This window comes from Mandrillus leucophaeus, unplaced genomic scaffold (genome assembly GCF_000951045.1).
Source record: "Mandrillus leucophaeus isolate KB7577 unplaced genomic scaffold, Mleu.le_1.0 Scaffold382, whole genome shotgun sequence".
NCBI lineage: Eukaryota > Metazoa > Chordata > Mammalia > Primates > Cercopithecidae > Mandrillus > Mandrillus leucophaeus.
Window position 1 is genome coordinate 1,343,500 of NW_012104054.1, and position 24,388 is coordinate 1,367,887.

Below are 24,388 nucleotides of genomic sequence, written 5' to 3' on the forward strand. Positions count from 1 at the left end.
AAACGACACTTAACCTAAGTTTCCTTTTTGTTTTAGGAAAAAGGGAATCTAAACTGTTCAAAACCCTTCTAGGAACAGTAGGTTTATGAGCTGATGATAATGTTCTCTTTTCACAACTACAGCTTGTTTTCACATGTAATGATTCCTGAATTAAAAATAATCTTTGCATAGTTACCTCACTGCTGGAAGCACAGCTGCAACAGCAGTTGAACTGTTTACCTGGGAGGAGAGTTAACATGTGCTGATGTTCTCACGTGAACCAGAAGAAGAAAACAGATCACAGCCATTCCTATTCTAACAAATAATGATCTAGGGACACTTAGTACTAGGACACTTGGAAGCTAACAACTATTTTCACTATCTTCTATACAAAAGGATGCCCCAGGTTAAGAGATATGTCCCAAGAGTTTCTTTTAAAATGAGTATTGTCAGACATGGAAATCAGCCAAAAACACAGGAGGTCATAGAATGAGTAGTTACATCTCAGGTATCCAAATTGGCCAGTCCAGTTAAAACACATCCTGAAGCAGGGAATATCTGGATTAAAACAAAAAGCAACATTTATTCTAGGACCACATGTGCAAATCTAAATGCCGCTGCACTGGGCTTTAATGCTTAAGGGGGAAATGCAACACATTTCATTTTTTGTCTACTCCAACCTTTTATCTTTTCACCAACAATCAAAAGCAAACTGACGTAAAATGAAATATTACTGATCCTGGAAGAGCTAAGTCCTGAATATTTTTCACTTATTGTCAATATATTCATTGGTGGCATAAAAGTACGGCTGGCCACATACATCAGTGACAATAGCAATATTATAAACTTCTTTCACTATCATTACGCTGACAAGCTACACTGTGAAATTTATCAAACCTACAAATATTGAATGTGGACTGACATGAAATTCAGATGGAACACTGACTGCAGTTACACATAGTTTAGTCAGTGAAGCCTTCTCCAGAGAGGAGGCACCTGTTACAGTCAGTCAAAGACTGGGTTTCTTATGCCATTCAACACTAAACTGGTGGGTCCCTTCCTGTGCAGAAGGGCCAGTGAGCACAGAAGAAGAGAAAAGCTCATAACTCCCAGAATGACCATTCCTGATATCAGTGCACTGGTGATGGCGTTCAGCTGGAAGGGAGGCACACTTGGAGAACCTGCAAATAATGAAACACACCCAGTTGTAAAGGCCCCATATAATATTTATCCCACCTTAACCCAATTTTACCTGCAAAACGTCTTTCATCAGCATCTCATAGAATAGCAGCATGGCACTGAATTGTGTTACAATCTATTTGACTGTAATTCAACCCAATACCAAAGGATTGTATGGTTTAGAGGCTGCCCATGGGCCGCCAAAACCAAAAATACCAAAAAGCTATCAAATGCTATAAAAATTGACCAATAGATCACATATGAGCTTGAAAACCCTCAGTGAACTGTTATCTAAAATGTACCAAACTTGGAAAACTCAAGCTCATTACACTGAGATGATTACAGCTTTGTAACTGATCACCAAAAATGTAAAAAAAAAAAAAAAAAAACAGCAAAATATGTTAATTATCTTACCAAGTTGTGAATTGTTGGTTGGAGTCTCATCTGAGGGGAAAAAACGGGAAGAGAGAAGTGACATCATCTCTCCAAATATTTACCTTTGTTTATTCTGATCAATAATTACTTTGTACCTACATTTTTACCTATATCTCCTCTTACTTCCACCCATAATCTCCTTGAGTAAGGCAAAAATGAAAGGCCTCCTAAATCATTCTGCTTTTCCATGCCCTGTTTCATATGTCCTGGATTTCATCATCTTTCTATTCCCCAAGCCCACATTCTGCACCTGTCCTGGGTATACAAATGTAATCGAAAAAAATCTACACTACGTTGTTTTCTTGCCTGCCAACTTTGTTTCATCATTAGCTCTCCAGTCAGGTTAGTGGGGGCAGTAATTGTTAACAGCTATTACATTTTTTATGGTCCTATAACCTGCTATTTGTTATTCTGTTATACAGAATATTCATTATTTAGTGCCACTCTATTTTAAGTATTGCCAATTTGTCCAACATAATCTGCAAACACATCACTTTAAGTTCCAAGAAGATAAATTTACACTTAATAACTATATGAAAGGAAAACATGACTCCTGAGCTTGAGTTGTAGTCTTATTTGCATCTGTTAAGTAAAAGATTGAAGCTGTTGATTTTTGACTTTTCCCTGCCAAACACAATAATAGATGTGATGAACATATTACTTGATTTCCCAATTTTTATTATCCAATTTGTCATCATGTTGCTATTAACCCTTGAGCTTGTATGAGCTCATATTTCATATTTGAAATAATAATTTCATATTTGTGTTTTAATATTTGCGTTTGTTATTTGAACCATATAATGTGTGCAATTGACTGTTTATTTCTGGAATATAAATATTATTACAGTCAATATGTGTATAAAACTACATAGTTCATAAACTGCTGTTTCATATATTATCACACTTCATTCTCACAGAAGCCATATGGTTTGGATATTATTGCTACCCCCATTTTACAGATAAAGAAATTTCCATCTGTCACAGCCTTTATGACAGAGTAAATATATGCTTAAAACAAAGCTCAGTTTCAGAGTCCTTTTCCTAAAATAATATAAACTGGCCAAGTATGAAAACTATTTCTGGCGATGAAGATGAATATCTCAAGCTATGAAACTCTAGGATGAGTATTTAAAACAAGTAAGGGGAGAACCTGGTGAGATATTTATAAAATATCTGACACCATTTTTTTTTTCAGACACATGAATCTTGGCAGAAACGATGCTTTCTGATCCTGAAGTACAATGCTCAAAATTAATACGGCACTCATTCATAGTACTCTTTTGAATGGTGCAATGCATCGCTATAGGACAAAAAGAAAAATAACACACATTTTTATTATACAACATTCAGAAAAATCCTAATCTCTAACCAACACTACTTTATAATCACACTTGCTTCTCATGGAAACAGATGGGATGAATGGACTATGAGCAATTCTTCCAAAATAGCCATGTGCTCTTTTCCCAAGATGAGCTGCCTCACTGGAACACAGGGGGAGAATATATAATGGTACAAAATTTCTTTTTGAAAGCTATTGTCTTTTTTAGAAATCACACTTAATTGCTTTAAAATATTTCAACTAAAAAATAGAAAGTTCCTTTCTAATAAGTGTTCCAAATAAGACAAAAGTGCTAGGACTAGATGCCCTCTCTGCTATTTTCTGCCTCCTAAGGTTAACAAAAGTCAGACTGTCCCCCTCACTCCCCATATTACCACCAACACTACTATAGAAGCAATATTTCAGGTGTCATCAATGAGGACTTGGCTGTGGACAAAATCTCCCTGTGTGGGGAAAGGACACACCCTTTTCCAAATGAGACTGGAATGACAAAATCCAGGTTCCAGGACTCTGAATAAATGAAAGAGTACTACCTTTGGCAGGTGGTTGAAATCAAAACCTGTGATATTCTAATACTATTTGGAATTGTATTTGATAGTGGATAAAGGTGGAGAGAATTGCTTTATCTAGTTGCTATTTCTGGTAGCTTCCAATTTTTGTATTATTGCAAACAAAGCAAACAAACAAACAAAACATCAAAGCACTGTAAAGCCTTGAAAGGGAAGGTAGACATTTTTTCAGGAGACTTTTAACGCACCACAGCTTGTTTTTTCCTCGAACCCACTTGGTCTTGACATGTACATATATGCTAAGAGAAACACCTGAAGCCTTCTGGAATTAGAACTGATTGGAATACCAAACTTTTGGGGGTCTCCAAGAGTATATTTATCTATTTGAAATCCTATAGGAGGAAGGTGATAGCAGCAATGCCACAGTCATTTGAAAGCCAGAAGTGGCAGATAAATTGTCATTCTCTGCTTTCTCATGTAAGTAGTTGAAATAATAATAAAAAGACCACGAAAGATATATGCAGAATAATTTTTTTCTCTTAGCACTAGAAAACTATTTTTTTAAAAAACTTTAATAACCTATATAGTAAAATAGACCACACATTTCAAGTTAATAAGCGCCGACCTTTTTACTTTCCACAGTGTTATGTTCGTTAATAGTCTGTTTCTACCTCTGAACTCTAAGATCTCCGAGGACAAAGTCTGTGGCCTGTTCTCTGTTGTATTCCCAGTTCCTAGAAGAGTGCCAGTCCCATGAAGGGACTAAACAAGCATGCTCAAGTGAATTATTAACTACTCACAAAACTCAACAATTCTAATTGAACAAGAATATGGCTTGGGTTTCTCCACAGGAATTTAATTAAACAAAACAATTAGGTATTGTTTTCTGGTGTTGGTGCCTTTAGATTTCCAGAATTGCACCCTTTGATAAGCACTCCCCTATCCAAGCACCTTTAGCATTTTGAAGTTTTAAATAAGAACACTTCAGGAAATTTCTCTTGAGGGGTTGCATTATGAGGGTATGAAGATTTTCCTAAGTCAAGTAACAAAACTATTAACAATGTTGGGTAAAAAAAATATCCAGAATGGATTTGATTTCATTAAAAAGCAAAACAAAACAGGAGTTCTGAGGTTTAACAACTTACTGAACTTGACCTAAGCTAGATGTCTAGGGAAAAGGAGTGGTTCAATGAGCAAACAGAGCAAAACTTCCAAGAATCAGAGAGCTTTGAAGAGAGCAAATCAAGCCTGAAATTGGACTTGTCTATATAAAATTGGCCACAGGACCCGAAGAGATAAATTCTAGCTGACCTAAGATAAAAATAAAGTGAAACTAAGGAAAAAAGGTAGTTCTGGTCATGAAGCTGAACATGAAGTTTACATAGGATTTGCATATGGATGGATAGGGCTTGAGTTCTGAGTTCTGTGTTCATGTGGAATTTTTAAAAATATTTTTTTTCATGGGTATCATAGTATTACAATGTAAACATCTTTATATATGTTCCTCTAAGCAGTGAGACCACCATGATGACTAAAGAAGACCATGCCAAAATGTATCAAAATTATTTAAAAATAATTCCAGAGAGAATGAGAGCGGATTCAAGGGAACCCTGAAAGTGTGAGTGTGCTCCTCTGGGGGCTCTGCCGGTGGAGAAACTGGAGGTGATTCCGAGACAACTCTAGCATGTTGGGCAATAAGTGACATTCTTGATGTGGAAACTGGTTGAAAATTGGAAAGAAATCCAGGTATGACATCAGAGGCATTGTGATAGCTCTTTGTGGCAACTGGACATGGGATGGATGAAACCTATAAACCTAGAGAACTGTTTACTTATGTTAGAATTAGAGACTTCTACTTATTTATCTTTGCTGGGATTTGGAGGATCTTAGAACCTTTTCTGAATTTTAAAAATTATTTTACACTAATGATATGGTTTGTGTACCCACCCAAATCTCATCTTGAATTATAGCTCCCATAATACCCACATGTCATGGGAGGTAATTGAATCATGGGATCGATTTTTCCCATGCTGTTCTCATGATAGTGAATAAGTCTCACGAGATCTCACAGTTTTATAAAGGGCAATTCCTCTGCACATGCCCTCTTGCCTGCCACCATGTAAGACATGCCTTTGCTCTTCTTTTGCCTTCTGCCATGATTGTGAGGCCTCCCCACCCATGTGGAACTGTGACCCCATTAAATCTCTTTTTCTTTATAAATTACGCAGTCTCAGGTGTTTCTTTATTAGCAACATTAGAATGGATGAATACAGCTAACAAATTATTTAAAAACTGTAATACTTAGTTCTGCGTAGGCAAGAAGGAAGACGGTAATTAAGGAGGAAAAGCCATCTACCCAAGATGAACAGAAGAAATGTCACTTTTAAATTTCTTTTCTTATAGCAAACTGACTCTAGATATGCTCCATGGAAATAAAAATCTCTTTTATTGTGCCTACCCAAAAGCAATCCTAATTATTGGCAGCAAGAACTGAGTTTCCATTCAATGTAATTCTATGAGCCACTTCTGAAAGCTAGATAGAGATAAAAAATGGGACTTTCACAAGCCACAAACCAGTCTTTTATTTTATTTTATGTTATGTTATTTTATTTTATTTTTGAGACACAGTCTCACTCTGTTGGCCAGGTTGAAGTGCAGTGGCACAATCTTGGCTCACTGCAACCTCTGCCTCCCTGGCTCAAGCAGTTCTCCCGCCTCAGCCTCCCAAGTAGCTGTGATTACAGGCGTGTGCCACCACACCCGGCTAATTTCTGTATTTTTAGTAGAGATGGCAATTCACCATGTTGCCAGGCTGGTCTTGAACTCCTGACCTCAGGTAATCCACCCGCCTCGGCCTCCCAAAGTGCTGGGATTTCAGGCATGAGCCATCGTGCCTGACCAAACCAGTCATTTTTAAACCAGTCAGAGCACATACCAAAAATCTTCAGGGAATATGGGCTACGTTTGAAATTTCATATTTAATATATCTCTGCATTATTGAAAGGGCCTATTGGTTTGTTTTTAAACAATGTTAGGACTACACAATTGTCTGAATGTTTTGGGCCAAAACCACTTTTTACTGATTTGCCTATTTCAGGCAAAACTTTCTTTTGACTGTGGGATGGGCAGCATGGAGAAAAGGCACCGAAAATGTAACTGAAACATAATAACAGCATTAAGGCTAATATAAAATGGAGAAAACATTATTAGCATATAATCCAAATCAGAATTATTCTCTTTTTTGGGAGAAAATTTAGAACGATAGAGTTAGAAAAAAAAAATCTTAAAACTTTTATTTTAAAATGAATAAAACATTTTAAAACTTTTTAAACTTTTTAAAAACTTTTACTTTAAAAATGAAGAAACATTTGCCCAGAGAAATGAAACAAAACCTCTACTCACATGGCATGTTAGAACAAAAGCTAAACCTAGAACCTGTTTTTCCGGCTTTAGTTTCAGAGTTTTTCATGCCACATCTCTGTTTTATCCAATGGACTCCGGAAGTCTCTGGGTTCACACTGACTTAAACCTACAAAATCTACATCCATTTACTGTGTGTGTGTGTGTGTGTGTGTGTGTGTGTGTGTGTGTGTGTAGGTACATGTATGCACATATATTTGTATACCTGAGAATATGTTTATAAACAGTTATAAAGAGTTGTGTCCATTAGATCATATAAATTCATGAGCACAAATGAATGCAGCTGTCTCTTATACACATCTAGATGTGTATAAGAGACAGATAAAGAGTTGTGTCCATTAGATCATATAAATTCATGAGCACAAATGAATGCAGTAGATGAGAGTATGTAATATACACAATTCTGAAAGGCAACAAATGGTACTCAAACTGGGCCATATACGGAGTGTTTAATAGGCTATTTATAAAGACGTAGAAAATTCACGAGAGAGAGGAGAGTTAAGGGACGAGGAGAGTTAAGGGACAAGGAGAGGGTTTTCAGAGTAGTTACAGGGAGAGAATTGTCTAGGAGGAGCCCTGTGGACTCCACAATTTCTGTGCCCTCCCATCTGCTTACAGCACCACCGACTGGTCAAGCCCAGCCAGAAACTAGAGGGCAAGGGAGCTAGAGGCTGCAGTCCACTCAAATTAGTAGTCATGGGTGACAGCAGGGCAGAGGAGGGTGAAGCGTATTCATGGGGTGATTACACACGTCCAGCATGGGCCGGGCTCACGCCTGTAATCTCAGCATTTTGGGAGGCCGAGGTGGGCGGATCATGAAGTCAGGAGTTCGAGACCAGCCTGAGCAATATGGTGAAACCTCATCTCTACTAAAAATACAAAAATTAGCCAGGTGTGGTGGCAGGCGCCTGTAATCTCAGCTACTTGGGAGGCTGAGGCAGGAGAATCTCTTGAACCTAGGAGGTGGAGGCTGCAGTGAGCCAAGATCACATCACTGTACCCCAGCCCGGACAACACAGCGAGACTCCGTCTCAAAAAAAAAAAAAAACAGGTCCATCCTGGCATACTCGTGTGTGTGTGTGTGTGTGTGTGTGTGTGTGTGTGTGTGTGTGTGTGAGAAAACAGGAAATGTAGTAAAGACAATATTGCCCTTTGTGTGAAAGTTGAGTAAACAGGAAAACTACTGTGAAATTAAAGTTGCTTAGCAGTTTATCTTGTCTCACAGTTAATTAGTGCTGTTTAGGAACCACTTTGAGTTCTTGTTAGAAGCCAAGTAACGAGGCATTTTGGAACCGTCTATTACTACATACAGAAGGAGGAGCACACTTACCACTTCGAGTAATGATGGGACCAGCAGAGAGCACCGCACTGCCAGAAGAGCTCTGGGAGCTCCAAGTCGTCCTCCTCCCAGCATCTCTCCTTTCTCTGTGGCTGCAAATCTGAGGTGTTAATGAAAACAAATGAAATTCCACACCGGCACAGAATTGTTTCTTTATGGTCATTTGGAAAGCAGATTCTTTTGGAAGAGATACCACATGTTTAATTTTATTCATTTCCTTCTGTGCATTTATTTAATTACTTTGCATGTAACTGCTACAGTGTTTCTTACCCTGGCTTGGGCCACATTTCTTATTTCCTCCCTCTGTAATTGTGCACTGCCTCATTAATTTACAGAGCTCAGTGGCTCTCTTGAAAAAGTGCTGTGTTTATCAAACTTTTCTACTTTTATTTCTCTCAAGTCTTTAATAAATCCTTCCTGGAAATGTTGGTCAGCATGGACTCAAGGTAATGTGGACTCTCCATTTACCCCTATCTGACATTGCTTATTAGTCCAAAGGGATCCATGAGTATGAAGAAATAGCTTCCCATTTATGCATGAATTGAACATAAATATAAACATATTAACGGTATTTCAAATTAAAAAGGGGCCTGCGTTTTTCTCAGGTTAATAATGATGTGACCCTAGAGAGCCAGTCAGAATAGAATTTTTTAATTCACTACTAAATGGATCTTTATTTTAATGGTGACTGTATGCAATTCAGATGCACACCTTTCACTGCTTTTAGCCTTTAATCTCAGTGATTTCCTGACCATCTGACCACAATCTACCTTTCCAGCACCAGCCCAGTGCGCTCCCCGGGTTTTCCAAGCATCTCTACTCTGCTCTACAACCCTCCTGAAGAACTAGAAGCTCTCTGATCACACTAATTTATGTGTCTGTGTCTTTGACCATCGTTTGGCCAGCAGTGTCTCTCACAGTCTTGATTTTGGTTCTTTGGGGTTCAGTCCACTTCAAAGTAACAGCTGGAGTTCATCCCCACCAATCCTCTCAACCTCTCCTGATTTAACTCTCTTGCAATGGTGAATACCGCCTATTACTACCATATATTTGTCTGCCTTTGCACCATAAGATTTTTGTCTTGCTTTCTTCTGTGACTAGCTCATGATCCTAAAAGATAATCTAATTAAATTCAGAATTTGTGCATGCCTCATCTATGTATCCTCAGTACAATGCTTGGCACAAAGTAGGATATTTAGCAGACCTTTACTAGATAAATGAATAAATCCTACTTCAAACTATTTGAACTAACACCTATCCACTTTCCAAGCAGAAATTAGTTTCTGACATTTGATAAACTTTCAGCTTAGAACAATTCAACAACTTAGAATGAAGTTCTTCAAAACATACCGGCATAAGGAAGGGGCAGTCATCTGCTCTACAGAGCTTGGTAACACAGTGCAAGAAGACAGTGGACATTTTCTGATTCTTGTGTTTCACAAATCGGAACACTTCAAATGAAAACCGGCCCCGCTGGCTTCGGCCATTCTCAATGACGGTGGTCTGAGGATCCTTGTCACAGCTAAATTTTAGGGAACGTGAAAACAGGACATCACTGGAAAGTATCAACCTACTGAGACTTGTAAATTAATTTCTACCGTATTAAGGATCCGCCATTACATTAAGAGCTAACAGAACCATGCCACGTTACAGACATTTAATCATAGTATAAGCTAATTCAACAGATATGACAGTAAAACCTGGATCATAAAATTTAAACAGATCAGTTTCTGATTGCAATAATAGCTAGAAGAATTATACTTTCATATAGTTCCAAAATCCAAACAATTTAAAATATATAGAAACCTGCCAGAGGCGATCCCACTTCTTTTCGTTCTCATTTATTTTCATTTATTTTCACATCATTCCCAGGGTATATGAAAATAGAAACAGAAGCAATGTATTCTTACTGTCCTCCCTCCTTAAACATGTGATAGCATATTGTCTACACTATGTTGTACCTCGCCTTTTAAAGATTTAGCAGTGTTAGAGATCTTTTCGTATCAACATTTAGAGAGCTTCCTCATTTTCTTCCACAGCTGTATAGTATTTCATCATGGACATGTTTCAGACTTTATTTAATCAGTTTCCTATTTATGTACATGCATTGTTTTTAATCTTTTGCTTTTTTGAAACGAAGTAATAATGAATAGCCTTATGATATATCATGTTGAACATGCACAGGATTATCTACAGAATACATCCATATATCAGAATACATCATTTAATAGATATTGTCAAATTGCCCTATATAAATATTGTTCAATTTTGGACTTCACCAGCAATAGATGAAAACAATGTTTACTTCTCCAGAGCTACATCAGCAAAATGTATGGATAAAACTTTTTATTATTCCCTATTTCAGAGTAAAAATGAACTATCACCCTATAATTTTAACTTGTATTTTTCTTATAATTAATGAGTTTGTATATCTTCACATATCTCATAGTCATTTGCATTTCTTTATCTGAAAATGGTTTATGTTTTTTGACCAAATTCTGTTGTGTTGTTGACCATTTTCTTTCTGATTCTTATGAGTTCTTTTATGTGTTAAGAAGAGTGGTTACTGGTTGTTACATAAGTTACAAATTGTTTCACTTTGTTATTTGGCTTTGGACATTCCGTGTGTGTGCGCGCGCGTGTGTGTGTGTGCGCGCGCGCGTGTGTTCACAGTTTTACTCTTATGTAGTTAAATTTTCAATATGTTATTTTGTGGCTTCTAGTATTTAGACTGAAAAGAGTTTCCTTACTCCAAAGTTTTGAGGTATTTCTCTTGTTTTATTCTACCACTTTTAAAGTTGTAGCTTTTACATTTAAATTAATAATCTATTTAGGTTTTATTATGGTGTATTGAGTGAAGTATAGGTCCAATACTATCTTTTATCTTACTATTATCCATGTCCAACACTGTTTTTAAAAATCTACTTATCCCACTGATTTGTGGTTCCACACTCCATCTTACACTAAATTCCTATATGTTTGGGGATCTATTTCTCAGTTTACTGTTCTGTGACTTTTGTCTATGTGGCTAGCCTTGCATAATATGACATTCCTTTAATAATTGTAGACATTTTATTGACTGTGATATCTGATAGAACCGTACTCTGCTCATTTCCATGTTGATTCCCCTCTTATCTTTTTGTATTTGTCATTTATCCCTTTTTTTCTTGATTTGATTAGCTTGTGATTCTCTATTAACATATTTTTTCAAGGAACCTACTTTTTCTTAACTTCTTCCAGAACATTGGTTCATATTTTCATTTTTGATACAAGTCTTATTTATGGGTTTTACAACTTCCAGTGGTGAGGACTTCCTGGTTTTTGATATTGTTATGAATTGTTGTCTCACTGTATATAGCTTATTGCTTATGTCATTTAGATTTCCTATATCCTTACTTCCTTACTTACTTGTTGGCCACCAGAAGTAAGTTTTCTAAGAGGTAAAATCTCTAATTTTTTATTGTATTTCTATGTCTTTTTATATTGCCCCTGGTTTCCACTTAATGAAATCTTCAATTTCATCCAGGGCATCAATTCATTATGTCAATGACAGATTTTTTTTTAATTTAGGAAAGTGTTCCTGGATTATATTTTTAAACATGGTGTTCTATTATTTTGACTTTTGGGTGGACAATTCTAATTATGCACATTATACATATATTGAATTCCCTTTCTCACCTTTTTATTTCTATCTTACTTACTCCTCTTTTTATTTTCCTTTATATTTGTTTATTTTTATTTGTATTTCTTATACTTATCTTCCATGTCCCACACTGTTTCTGCTGTGATCTGCACACCTTTTGAATGTCTTCTAATTACGTGTCCCTTCCTCTCATACATTTTTTTATATTTCCATTTATTTTCACTTATCCCAGTTTCCTTTTCACATTTCCATAGCCATGACTTTTACTGTCCTATCCTTACTTACCTAAGTTCTCATAATTCTATCTTCATAACCATGATGCTTTTTGCTTTTTAAAAATGAATGTTGGAATGTATATATTATATATTCCGTGGCAACAGTTTTCTGGTGAGTTTAATTCATCTTTAAAATTTCTTTTCTGCCATTTTCGGTATTTTTCCTGTAGAATATTGGAATACTGCAAGAAATACCTGCATCTGTTTATCATTCAAGTTTGAAAGAGTTGGATTTCCCTAAAGCTAAAACTTTTAGGACCCCTAAGGCAATGTGGAATGGTAAATACCTTCCTTAAGGGTTTCCCCAACTCAAGGGCTCCCTCCTCTGTTTTTCAATAACAATTGTCTTTGAATACAGCAGAACTGTGCCACTGACTGAGCTTAAAAGATATTCACGGGTTCTACCACCAGCTCTGGGTTCCTGAGGTTTATTCACCAGCCTTGCCACCAAGGCAGAGCCCCTGCCTTCCCAGGTGATTCCTTCACCTTCAGAAGGTGTGCTTTTGCTGGCACTTTCTGAGATCTGCCACTTCTGAGGCTCTGAGCATTCTCTACTGTTTCATTCTTCAGATTCCCCAGCCCGGGGGATAGCAGTTTCCATTCAAAGTAGTGCCCTTTCCTTCTAGGTGTGTATTTCTCCTGCTGCTTCTGGGAGCTGACTCCCTTAGGACCCCTCAGCATCCACTTTTCTTCCCTGCCTTCCTTACCACCTCTTCTACACTGCTTTCTACACCATTTTCTCTTGATCTTAACTGTTTTCATCAACACTAACATTTCCTTTAGAATTTCTAGGTTTTCTTTTCCTCCTACATTCACACAAAAGGACATTTGGGAAATTATTTTTCTTTATACATTTCACTCTGAATCGTTTCCAATACGAAAACTGAAAAGATTCAGAACTAAGCTGCTTCTATATTCACACAAGAAGTCTGATGATCATATTCCAGATTATTAATATATGAGGATTATAGAAGTTTGGGAAAATAAGAGAAATGTGAAAAAAAATCCATAACCCTACCAAGCACAAATAACCACTGGGAGCCTCTTCCTGTTTCTCATTACAGTCTTTTCTGTTATATAAATGAAGTTCATTATATATACAATTATATATTATGATCCTTTTCCTTGATATTTTAATACCTTTAAATGTTAAAGAATCAATTATTTTCAAAGATAGAAATACCAATTAGATAAAAAGGGAGAAGGTAAGAGAAAACCAACCATTTTTTTTTCTATCTAAGACATAACTCTATATGATTGTAATACCTGTATGGACTCTCAACTTACTGGTTGTCCATCATTCACCTAGCTATTTCCTTATGGCTGAATATATAATTTGTTCCCATGTTTTACTATTGTAAATATCACTGATAGACCAGAACATCATACATATTTTAAAATGTATTTCCCAATTTGTAAAGCTAGAATCAAAGAATATGAAACTTTTAAGGCTTTTGATACATACTGACATTTTTTCCCAAAAATGTTGCCCAAATTAACATTTCCAGAAATAGGCTATGTTAGAGTAACAGTTTGACCATACCCTCTGAACATCATCTTACCCTTGATTAGCCAATAAAGTGTATTCTTTTGGTCTCCCATTACATTACTTCCATCATGTGTCAATAAGCTGCAGTGAGCTGAGCCAACTGCACTTTATAAGCATGATTAGAAGACATTGCTTTACTCTCAAGTCTGTTCGGCTGTCAGATAAAAATGCTGAAAAGGAACTGGGATGATTGAATGGTTTTATGATCAATGTCCTCTTTCCCCAAATGTATATTACATTCACTCTATCACTGTCTATTGGGGAAGGAGGATGAAGTTATTAGCTCTAATAAAAAAAGGAGTGGTAGGTTATATTATAGTTTTATACTAAATACTGATAAATGAACAAAAGTATTTTGGGGTCTAAATTATCCAGACCATTACTTTAATTTTACTCTCCTTTTGACATATGAGACAGTCTAGCTGCAGATAAATAGTAACCTCCATTGCATTTCTTTTCCTGCAAATAATGTCCTAACTATGCTTTTCCTAAGACAGTGAAATATTCCCATATCTCCTAAACATGAATAAAATATCTTTGGTGGACCTAACTTACAACTCTGATTCAACAATAGCTTTATCAGCATTTTGTGTTGAAAACTTCTCTCAACTTTTAAACTTTCAGCTTTATAAGGACTCAAAGTTCAAAATGTAAAACTTGAAATTCAAAAGCTATATTAGTGATTTATAATTTATCTGACTTAGATTTTCCATTTCAGTTATCTACAACGGGGTCATTGGTATCAACACAATACTTAGACAGCTAAGTCTTACCTAAGGAAGAGATCATATCGAATGTCATCATTTGGGTTTCCTGATGGAGTTGTATAGCAATAATCCATTAAAACATTCCATCTGAAAGAATGTAAGCAAACATAATCTAGAGTCAGAATTTCTTTTTGGGTATTAGTTACTAATACAAGGGAAGTAAATATTGACAAAATTATTATCTCTTGGAATATAATTGTTTATTACCTGTTATTTGCAGAGGTTTATTGTTTATTAAAACTTTCTCTTATTCCATCCTGCTTATTTCACATGCATGCCTGCATCAAAACATCTCAAGTACCCCATAAATATATACACCTACTATGTACCCATACAAGTTTTTAAAAAGTAATAACTTTCTCCTAAACTCAAAATGTTTAAAAATCTGCACCAAATTGTCAATTTCACATTAAGGGAGTCAAGGCTAATGTCATAAATAATTGTGTACAAGACAACTGAATGGTCAAAGTCTGAGAAGTAAACTTTAAAATGAGCTACATAGATGCTTATATGTTCACTGTAAACAATAGCCTTTTGTTTCTAGATATAACTGTCTCTAACAGAATCAGAGAATATTATAATAGCAAATACAGCAAAGGAGTTTAGAGCATAAATTGTATATCAGAATCAGTGATTTGGCGATTGTGGAGTCCCCAATAGACACTGTGTTAGGGAGAAGAAAGCCATGAGGCGCATACACATCCACATCCTTCCTCCATAATGTTAGATTTTGCTCACACTTATACATTAGTCCACTCCAACTCTGATGTTATAAAAAAAAACTAATCCATGGGTAGTGAATGCCAATGAAATGGAAAAAACTCCTGCATTATTAAAGGACAATTTTAAAGACTTATACAAGAATAGAAATATTTTTCAGGACAGGAAGAGGGAAGGTAAAAAAGAACAAAATTTCTGGAGTATACCAATCTCTTTAGGATGCAAAGTTTAAATAATAATACATGAGCAATCCAAAAGAGGCCATTTTCACATTACTTTTTTTTAATAAGGCAGGGTTAGAGCTTCAGCTTTTGAGTTCCATTTCAGTTTGATTGCTCTGAATTTTCTTAAGTATCATCCAAAATTTAATCGTTTTTTTATAGAGATGTTTCTGGAGATCATTTTGTGTAATTTTGACAAACTCTTATGCAGAGTCCTTTCATTTTTTAATAAATTCATACTGAAGAGTAACATACATATGGAAAAGCTAGCAAATCAAGTGTTCACAGAATGACTACATCTGGTTAATCATCTTTCTGATGAAGAAATACAACATTTCGGCATCCCAGATCTTCCCATACCCCCTTCCAAGAACCACTCGCCTTCTTTGTGGGAAGACTTGTTATTTTCTGATTAATGACACAACATGAGTGTAACCTCTTAAACTTTGTAATTTGTTATTTCTTTTTAGTAGCATGCCTAAATGGTGTGGCAATGATAATACTTTCAAACTGAGTTTAAAAATGAATGGGCCAACTTTATGACTCATGAGGGTTTGGGCAGTCAAAGTGTTTTGACCTAAAAAAGATAAGAGTTTGAAATTACCTGCCATCCAGATTAGTGGCTTGGACAGCTGCAAATACTTTGGTTTTCAAAGGTAATCCTATACTGGGGATAATTAACTGCTGGTTGTAGGTTGAATCCTAATGACAAAACAATAAAAAATCTATTATTACCTCCCCAACAACAGCACACTTACTACTTAAAACAACAATGTTAGAGAGAAAAAAAAGAAAGTAAATCAACATAAATCTACAGAATCAATCGTAAAAGGATTTACGTGACCCTCTGGTTTCTTGGCAGAACTGTTATTAAGCCATATCCATGTAACAAATTGATTCCATGCATAAATCTTTTGTTTCCATAGTTTACCATATATGGTGGCTGATGTTCAATGTATCTCAGTTATATTCAGTGGTCATTAGTTAATATTCAGTTTGGTTAATATTCAATGGTCAATATTTAGTTAACTTAAATTAATATGCCATTTATTTGATTATATTAGAGACTAATATTCAGTTTATTTAAATTACATCTGCTTCAATTTAAGCCCTTTACTATAGACACTGTAGGTCTTACACTTCTGATAATATTTTATTTACTCAAAATCACTTACCTGGCAACTTGAAATTGTTAAAATGTAATTGAAAATCAAAGTAAGACCATTTTAAAGTCACACAAGAACAGAAATTTTCTTCTAGGCACAATAGGAGAAAGTACAGGAGAACCACATTTCTAGAATGTATCAATATCTTCAAGACGCAAACTTTAAATAAGAATACACGGAAAACCAAAATGAGACATTTACACATTACATTTTGTATAGGGCAAGATTCAGTTTTTGAGACAAACACAGACTCCAGGCTGCTAGAATACATGACGTATGGTTCCTGCACAAATTCCTTAGAGGTCACTCATACAAGGGTATCTCAGGACTTCATTTTTACTTTTCTACCCTTATTTTAGACCAATTCTAGAGAGCTTATTTGTATCATTCTCAAACCCACAGTAGATTAAAGCACCGGATTAGAAATTAAGAAGTGGCAGGTATAATTTGATAATGAAGAAAACCAGAAAATATAGAGTGCAAAAAACAAACCAAAAAAACCCTCCAAATTTACACAGTCACGTAATTTAACGTAGAGGCCAATTGTTTCCCTAAACTTAGTAATTCTGGAGACATTGCTGTTTGGCAGCAAAGAAGTTTTTAAGGGTCATTATAAAATCTTAAAATCATTGGGAAAGACAACATCCCAACCATACTCTCTTTAGAAGGCTTGGAAGAAAGCAACATATTTTGAATTTTATAATTTAAGACAGTAATAGTATGGATGCGTCACTTTTGAGAAAAAAATGTTAATATGGAACGTTTTATTTCCAAATAAAGTCAAATAAATAAGAGATATACTTAAAAACTGATACTCTTCAGTCTTTTGTTTTCTATATTTTGGTGATAAATGATCATAGCTTCTCTACCCATGTCTGGTAGGTAGTATTTTTATGTAATTATCTTTCAGGCTCCCTTTTCCAACTTCTCCAAGTAACCTACACTTCATTAACTATACAGCCCTTTCATCTTATATTTGAATCAATATTGTCCAGAACAATGCTTACTTTCTTTACAACATTATATTGCTGAGTCATATGGCAAATGACATATGATCCAGCTGTGGTTTAATTATGAATCATCAATTTTTTCTTACTGAAATTGCTTCTAAGAGGTAATTTTCCGACTTTAATTTGTATGATGACTTTTATTCATTAGTAATATATTGTCCCTAAAATCAATTATATCCATTTTAATTTTTCTCCAGCATTTAAAAAACGTTCATAATTATAATAACCTTATGTAATATTTGCTGACTCTCCACCCTCTCAGAAGAATCTAACATATAAGTAGAATTCCAATACACAAAAGCATCCTTACTTTCCATTTCCACAATGAACAAAACTGACATATTTATATTGCACAAAAGAATGCCACAGTTCAATTAGTAATCTTCATACATAAAAATCACGTAGTTGATGTCATTGGTTTTTTAAATATAATTTCCCCTCAGTATACTTACTGTATCCCAGAACACACAAAAATAAACTATTGTGCTACATCGAACTGAGTACAACTTTTCCTCTCCAAACAACAAATCAGAAAATGAAAGTAGTCGGGATGTAATATAAAATTTCATCATCCTCAAGGGTTAGAAATAAAAAACTTTCCTTGTGAAACAGGAATTAATGGCCTCGAAGATTATAATATTTTATTTGGAATGCTACAATAAAATTACATCTGGCTAGCTACATGTTAAGATTTCAAACAAATAATAACGATGATTTTGGATCAACTAATGAAAGTGTATCAGAATTTTTTCTAGTGTAACTTACTACTTTTTAGATATCCTGTAACATGGCAAAATACTATGACACTGTGTTAAAAAATTTTTAGGTTGAGGCATTGAAACTCTTCTGTATTATACAGCAATGATGAGCAAACGCCACTTTATATTTATCAAAACCCATAGAATGTACAAGAGGAAGAGTAACCTAAACATAAAATAAATGTCAACTATGAACTTTGGTTAATAATGTATCCATATCGGTTTATTAATTTTAACGAATGTATCACACTAACACAAGATGTAAATAATAGGAAAAAAATGTGTGCAAGGGGAGGGGGTATGTTTGGGAACTCTGTACTTTCTAATCAACTTTTCTGTCAAACTAAAACTGCTCTATAACTAATTTAAAATGAGAAGTATTTTGGCACCATCATTTCACTTGTAGTCTAATACAAAGAATTGGTTACCATATAATTAAAATATTAAGGTTATCATCTGATTATAGGCTTTTTAAGGATTTTAACTTCAGAGATTCTTTGAAGGATTATACCTTGTTAGCAACAGAACTACAGTACCATCTCTAGTGATAAAAGAAAGACCTTAATAACAAAGCTTTCCTGAAATCCACGCTTCTAAATTTTGATTTTCTGCTATTTCAGTGAGAGAATAGTTTAATTTCACAGAAAGTAATAGTATCATTAAATGTCATATGGATATATTTTTCACTTTATTAGGATCAGGAATTCTCATCTTTGTCTCACTCGATTATAACAAATAATATTAAATCCAACTAGTAAAAAAAAAAAAATCCAACTAGTAATCTCAACTCTACCTCAGAGAGATTATGCATATAAATTAACAGACAGAAATTTTCCAGTTTAAAGTTATATAAATATTGTTAACAATAGTAAATATCTAGCCATATCAAAAATGAATATTGGCACACGTTTGCTGAGTATTGTAGAATCAAGTATCTTGGCAACTTCTCTTTTTCTCTCTCTCTTTTTTTTTTTTTTTTGAGACTGAGTCTTGCTCTGTTGCCCAGGCTGGAGTGTGGTGACGCAATCTTGGCTTACTGTAAGCTCTGCCTCCCTGGTCCGTGCCATTCTCCTGCCTCAGCCTCCCAAGTAGTCAGGACTACAGGCCCCCGCCACCATGCCTGGGTAATTTTTTTGTATTTTTAATAGAGATGGTGTTTGACCGTGTTAGCCAGGATGGTCTTGATCCCCTGACCTTGTGATTCGCCTGCCTTAGCTCCCCATAGTGCTGGGATTACAGGCGTGAGCCACCGCGCCCAGCCGACAGCTTCTCTTTGCAGAAGGAAGTTCAGAAACGACAGAAAGGCAATCTTGATTTTAACACATTTTAATTTGTTGTTTAGAACTCTGTGGTGTCAGACTACAAACTTATAAACATGATTTTTTTAAATGCCTTTGGAAAATGTCCTACTACAATATTTATAGCTCATTATATTCAAAGTATAAAGCACTGACTTTTAAATCAGTTGCATGAATTATAACTTGGTGCCATGATGACATGAATAATAATGCAAAAATCCGATTCATAATTTACAAAAATGCTGGTTGATAGATTGAAAAATTGATATTTAAATCAGGCATTTAAAATGTATGAATAAAAATTTTTAATCAACATGAAAATATCATTTAGGGGATTAATGTTAGAGTTATAAATAGAAATCCATGTATTTTTCACGTTTTGCTGCCACTGTCGATATTTACATGACAAAAATTTAGATAATGCTGTGTAGTCAATCCAAATTATTTCAGATGTGACAGAATTGTCATCAGCCAAAACCCATATCGAAAATATTAACACATTCATCACCAAGGATGCCGCCAAGGCAAACACCGTTTGTACTGTTAAAATCTTTGCATCACACATAAAAAATAATTTCCTAAATCTTGAAGCTAACTGTAGCTACTCACACACCCCTACCTAAATAAACAAATAAATACCTGTAAATGTAGATAGACATTTGAAGTAATTATTTAAAATCACACTTATGATATAAAATTTAAATCATTTATCAACTTTTAGAAAATTTAATGGAGATGTTACTATACCTTTATCACTAAGATATATGGAAATGGTAGCAAAAATAGATAAATGTTACCAAGGCATAACAGGGTTAATGTGGCTTTCAGTAGATTTTTATGTAAAAGCCATTCACATAAATGACTCCTCACAACAGTGAAAGAGAAAATAACATCCTTCACCCATCAACTTACGTTATAAAGGAGCAGGTTCAAAGTGCTGACAAATGTGCCATTGTTCTCTCTCACAGAAATAGCAGCTGAGGACCTAAAACACATTTAGAAAAAGGAAAGCACTCATGAGATTTTAAAGTAAAAGTGATACCTGGATGTTAGATTTAAAGCACTAAAACTCCCGAATAATTCTGACATACTGTTAATTATGCTTGAATTTGCTATACTGTTTAATCTCTGAACAAAGAAAATAATAAAAAAGCAAGAGGGAACAAGTAAAGACAAGCTATTCTTCATGATCATTTTATTTTTAAAGCAATCTTTTTTGTTTGTTTTGCATTACTTTTAAGAGATTTGGCAGATAAGGGCTTGAATTTGATGCAAATACACTTTCATCAATTCCATTGCAATAGAAGTTTCATGAGATCAGGGAATTTGTTTTACTTTGTTCATTGCTAGAACATTGGATGGTAAATAGGTAAGTGATAAACTGAATAATCAATGAATGTCCATGGAATTGAAGCTCAGGAACTGTGTTCAGTGTGGGGAGTAGGGGGCAGAGTGAGAGACGCTTCCCTGTACACCCATATTCTTTTGACTCAAAGTCTTTCCTTTCTCATTTTCCATATCAAAGTCTTGCTTCTGTCCAAGGTACTTATCATCACTGTGCTATTAAAACCAGCTATGAATATTTTTTCACGGAAGTAGAATGTGGCCTCCACATTTCCTCGTAACTAAGATTAAGAAATAACTAAGACTTCATAATAGCAAATCCTAAAACTGAAGAAAGCGTTTGCTTAATCATCCCATTTTGTCAAAAATATTCAACAAATCCAGGTGATTATATTGGAATATGGACATAGCCCTCTCTGGGAGTATGTGCTTTGGAAATAATGAATACATGAAGATAAACAAAAGGCTACACTCTCAGTCCACATTTGGAGCTCCTTGACTATATGTCATGCCATGTTTCTGGGAAAATCATGAGCACCCATGCAAGTGACAGCTCAACAGAAGGATGGAGATCCCAGAATCTGGGTAGAAGAGCCCAGCAGTGAAAGCATATGGCTGAGACGGAAGCCAACCAAAATTCAGCAATGTAGTTACCAAATGTCATACACACTGGAGACACCACAGGGCCTTCAGGGCCATGAAACACCCAAGGCTCTTGGGCAAAGAGAGTGAAGAGAACCCAAGGCAGACAACTGGCTAGTTTGAGTCAGCTTAATTTGGGGGAAAAAATGGTTTGGGTCTATTATGGATCATAACAATTAGAGATAGGTAGATAGATAGATACATAGATAATGATAGATAAACAGATAGAGATAAATATGTTAGACATAATATGCTTCCCATTACATTGTCTGAACTTAACTATTTTCAATAAATCCTGCTATCTTTCTAAGTCCCTGAAAGATATGAAATGACTGAAGCAAAAATGCCATATGAGAAAGCAGGAATAAAATGCAAACTTACGAAGCAAGCTGGGTATTATTAACCAGGTATTCCAATGGATAGCTACAACTAAATTTGTAAAGAAGCCCAGGTAGATAGCTGATGATTGTTGGTGGGTCTGGAGTATCAATATATCCTGAAATATTTCCTATTTGCACTGAAGTTGCATTTCCATAAGCACTGATTCCAGGAATTGTGGATACCTGTTAGAATGTTAGAATAGTTTAATGATTAAATGGCTATATATACGTCTAGGCCTTCATATGCAAAATAAAACATTAAGCAAGATCAACTATAAAATGAGAAGGTTTTTAAATTGCAAGTTTATAAGTGAGAAATGCGATTTATAAGTGGCCTGTAAGTAAATGAAACTTTGTATTTACCAAAACACTTTACTCATACTTTATGAAAAGAAAGATTATAGGTTCAGACGGTTACAACAAGTAATCTGAAAACACTCATGGATGAAGCCAAAATTCTCTGGCATGGCTGAAAAAAAAAAAAAAAAAAAAAAAAAAAAAAAAAAAACCCTGTTAATCTGAACCTTTTTCCCTGTTAGCTTCATATCTCCAGACTCCAACTCTTGAAAATAATGCTGTCACTCTCCCTACTTTCCCGTGATGTATCCTACTCCTTCCCAAGATCTCATCTTCCCTAGGAAATTCCCCTGACTCCCCATGTGCAGTGTTGATCTCCATCATATTTGTAGGCAGAGCAAGAGCAGCCTGCTCACTGGGCAGTTCCCTCAGCCATCACCGACACTCTTTGTGGGCAGGGACCATCTTGTCCACCTTTGCAAAGTCAGCATAGCACAGCGACCAGCATCTTGGGCCCCACAAAGGATTTTCAAACAAATGAAGGTCGTAAATTTTCTGAGGACTGATCTTCTCAGGGTCTTCCTGTCTAGTTCATAAAGATACTTATCTACTTCTAGGACAATAGTTTATAGGTGGGTTTTGGGGGTTCATGAACTTTCAGAAGTTATGTAAAAATGTTGTCCATGTGTATTTTCTTGGGTCTGCTTGGCCTTCGTTGAATTCTCCAGTCTTACTAAAATTTAAGATCCACCATTTTAGGAATAATCAATAATTTTTTGACCTTCATAATACCAGAGAGTTCTTCGACCTTGTCAAATACAAGAGGGCACTCAATAAATATTTTAGCAGATACTACTATATTACTAAGATCTGTGATAATTTTCAACAATAGAGTAAACTTTACGCATGAACCTAACAGCACATGGGTAAAGCTGTGGCAATTATCCAGTTAATTTATAAATGGGACAAGAATCTTTATGAATGAAATCATCATTATTCCAATCCAGAGACTTAGTAGCCTACTTAATTTTTTTCCCATGCAGGAACGATCTTAGAGCAGTTGCCAAAGCTGATAGCACTTAAGGCAAAAATGAAAGATAAGCAAATCTTCCCCTCATCCCATTACTTGCTTGATTTGATAACTAAACACACCAATTCTGTCTATGAAAATAAAATACATACATACATATATATAGAGAGAGAGCGCAATTTTTTTTTTTTCTGAGACAAAATCTCACTCTGTCACCCAGGCTGGAGTGCAGTCATGCAATCTCGGCTCACTGCAACCTCCACCTCTTGAGTTCAAGTGATTCTCCTGCCTCAGCCTCCCAAGTAGCTGGGATTAGAGGCACGCATCACCAGGCCCAGCTAATTTTTGTATTTTTAGCAGAGGTGGGGTTTCACCATGTTGGCCAGGCTAGTCCCAAACTCCTGACCTCAGGCGATCTGCCCACCTCGGCCCCCCAAACTGCTGGGATTACAGGTGTTAGCCACCGTGCCCAGCCTAGCAATTTTTATAGCAGACTTATTCAGCTTTTTAAAAAGGTAAACAGCACACACATTGCACACTTTTCCTGGCGTTTCTCCTGAATCGTTTTCTAGGCAGCAGGGCAAGGTGACACATTCAGACAAGAAAGAGAAGGAAAGGCTCCAGGGCATGGTGGGAGATGGGGAAATGCTGCTCATCTCCACATAGGCTCTTTCCTTCCACACAGAACAGGAACTTGTAATAATCGACCCGCATCACTCCCCCTTAGGCCCACTTCATAACCTCTCTGCACACAACTCAGAGAGTTGAATAAACGTTTTTAATAAAAAGAGTCAACAATACTCAGGCTGCAGGCTTGGAAATGGTCATGGGCACAATATTCTAACTGCCCTCTGGGAAAAGATAAAGAAGAAGATTCAAAGAAATCTATTTTCTCTGTCTTCCGTCTCCCACCAAGTCTTAGAAACCCTGGCCTTGGAATAATCAATCCTTTCTCCTTAATACAAAATAATAACCTGCGAAGAGTAAAAGTCAGTATCTCCTTCCCTGGGCTAAGTGATCATGTTTATTGTGCTTCCTTTTTTATATTTGCAAATTCACCAATAAGATTATATTTAAATAAGCAAAAT

General features: G+C 35.6%; 1 protein-coding gene across 2 annotated transcripts in view; it reads right to left on the reverse strand.

Moving 5' to 3' along the window:
- Positions 1 to 635: 635 nt before the first annotated feature.
- Positions 636 to 24,388, reverse strand: part of ZPLD1 (zona pellucida-like domain containing 1) — a 47,143-nt gene continuing 23,390 nt past the window's right edge. For both annotated transcript variants that reach the window (XM_011990770.1, XM_011990769.1), the window contains 8 exons: positions 21,975 to 22,156; positions 20,520 to 20,592; positions 15,980 to 16,077; positions 14,441 to 14,521; positions 9,551 to 9,722; positions 8,192 to 8,300; positions 1,573 to 1,602; positions 636 to 1,160 (listed from right to left, as the gene is read on the reverse strand). In XM_011990770.1, coding sequence (XP_011846160.1) covers positions 985 to 1,160; positions 1,573 to 1,602; positions 8,192 to 8,300; positions 9,551 to 9,722; positions 14,441 to 14,521; positions 15,980 to 16,077; positions 20,520 to 20,592; positions 21,975 to 22,156 — 921 coding nt within the window. In that variant the 3' untranslated portion in view covers positions 636 to 984. The remainder of the gene's footprint in view (positions 1,161 to 1,572; positions 1,603 to 8,191; positions 8,301 to 9,550; positions 9,723 to 14,440; positions 14,522 to 15,979; positions 16,078 to 20,519; positions 20,593 to 21,974; positions 22,157 to 24,388) is intronic.